The 2,137-nt window shown below is 66.4% G+C and overlaps 1 protein-coding gene across 1 annotated transcript in view; it reads left to right on the plus strand.

Moving 5' to 3' along the window:
* The window catches only part of SRCIN1 (SRC kinase signaling inhibitor 1), a 68,534-nt gene that overhangs the window by 6,918 nt on the left and 59,479 nt on the right, over window positions 1–2,137 (plus strand). Inside the window, 1 exon segment of the mRNA XM_009883042.1 lies at window positions 275–558. Within this exon segment, the coding sequence (XP_009881344.1) occupies window positions 275–558 (284 nt within the window).

Genomic DNA, 2,137 nt, shown 5'->3' on the forward strand with positions numbered 1-2,137 from the left:
CCTGCTGCCGTCTCCCACCACCACCAGCCCCGTGCCCGGGAGCGGGGACACCGCTGCCACCTCAGGGGGACAAACCCCGACCCCGCCAACCCGCTGGTTGTATCTCTTGAAGGGACGGCCCTGCTCCCAGCTAGGCTCAGCTATCACTTCTAGCGTAAAAACCCCCTCCCCCTCCCCAAATCTCAGCACCCCACCTCTGCCCCATAGCGGTGGGGCTGCCCTGGGACCGGCCCTGACCCCGCTCTGCTTTCCCCCAAAAAAACCCCCCGTGCAGATCCCGAGAGGACGAGCACCCACATGATCTCGGCGGACGATGCCGAGTACCCGCGGGAATACCGGACCTTGGGCAACGGCACCCGGCGCTTCTCCAACGTAGGGCTGGTGCACACCTCGGAGCGCCGGCACACCGTCATCGCCGCCCAGAGCCTGGAGGCCCTCACCGGCCTCCAGAAGTCGGAGATGGAGCGCAAGCGGGACGCCTTCATGGACCACCTGAAGAACAAGTACCCGCAGCACGCCCTGGCGCTCCGGGGACAGCAGGAACGCATGCGGGACCAGGTAAGGGGCGTCTTCTCGGGGTAAGGGGGGGAACGGGGACCCTATCTCAACCCTTTGGGGATGTCTGGAGGAGAAGAGGCTCACCGGGGGCTTGGATGGTGCATGAAATGGGTGGCCGCTTGTAGCAACCCCAAGGCGGAGCATCCCCCAGGACTGAGGAGGAATATCCTCCCTGTCTGAGGAAGAGCATCCTCCAGGCCTGAGGAGGAACATCCTTCAGCCCCAGGGGGGAACATCCCTAAGGTCTGAGGAGGAACATCTTCCGGGTCTGAGAAGGAGCATCCTCCAGATCTGAGGAAGAGCATCCTCCAGGTCTGAGGAAGAGCATCCTCCAGGTCTGAGGAAGAGCATCCCCCAGGTCTGAGGAGAAGCATCCCCCAGGTCTGAGGAAGAGCATCCTCCAGGTCTGAGGAGGAGCATCCCCCAGGTCTGAGGAGGAGCATCCCTCAGCCCCGGGACAAAGCATCCCCCAGCCCTGGGGGGGAGCACCCCCCTCTCTCCCTGGCACTGGGGGGGTCGCAGGCAGTTTTACCGTGTCATACGTGTGGCTTCGGCCCCGCTGGCTGTCAGCAACCCCGGGGAGGAGAGGGCTGTTTCTCTGTGCAGAAGGGGGGGCGGGTGATGGCCATGAGGGGCAGCCGGCACCCGGGTTTGCTCCGCGGAGGGGTGACACCCAGCCCAGGTCTCAAGCAGAGGACAACCCAGGACAAGCAGAGGCAGCGAGGGCCCACGGCTCTGCCCCGGCACGTGCCGCTGTGCTGCGCGGGATGGGTGAAGGGCAACCGGGGTTTGGTACCCACGTCCACGTGGGGATGTCCCTGGGTTGCCTGTTCCCAGGGGGACTCAATCCTCCCCCCAGGGACGAGCTGGTCCTCGGAGCAGGGCGGTGGGTGACACATCTGGGCACCTTTGGTGAAAGCCCCAGGGTTGGGTGGTCCCTGGGCACAATATCCACCCCAGGGGTGGCCCCCCCCAAGGTGCTGGGGAGTCCAGACCGCTCCTCATGTGGGTCCCAGTGACGCCCCAGTGATGCTGTCGGGGCAGCAATACATCCCCTCCCCCCAAAAACGGGCACCGTCACGCAGAGGCGGAGGGGAGGAGGAGCGGGCAGGGGGTGGGGGACGCAGTTGGAGAGACATCTTAGATCATCTCCAACCAGACGTCTCCCCAAGGGATGGAGGCGACGGCTCCCAGACCCCACGCGGCGCGAAGAAATCCCGCTTTTATCAGGAAAACCGACGGGGCCCCGGCGTGCCGCCCGCGCCGCAGCGCCATCGCTGCCATCCCCCTCGCAGCATCCCCCGGGAAGCACCGGGGGGGAGTCTCCGCTCCGCAGCTCCTCTCCCCACTGGGTGATGCCAAAATCCTGCCCGGCCGCGGTGGCCGGTGCCGTCCGCGCCGCAGCGCCATCGCTGCCATCCCCCTCGCAGCATCCCCCGGGAAGCACCGGGGGGGAGTCTCCGCTCCGCAGCTCCTCTCCCCACTGGGTGATGCCAAAATCCTGCCCGGCCGCGGTGGCCGGCGCCGGCCGAGCATCCCGATTTCGGCTAAGCGGGGATTATCGACGGCGGGCTTTCGC

This window comes from Charadrius vociferus, unplaced genomic scaffold (assembly GCF_000708025.1).
Source record: "Charadrius vociferus isolate BGI_N301 unplaced genomic scaffold, ASM70802v2 scaffold1070, whole genome shotgun sequence".
Lineage (NCBI taxonomy): Eukaryota > Metazoa > Chordata > Aves > Charadriiformes > Charadriidae > Charadrius > Charadrius vociferus.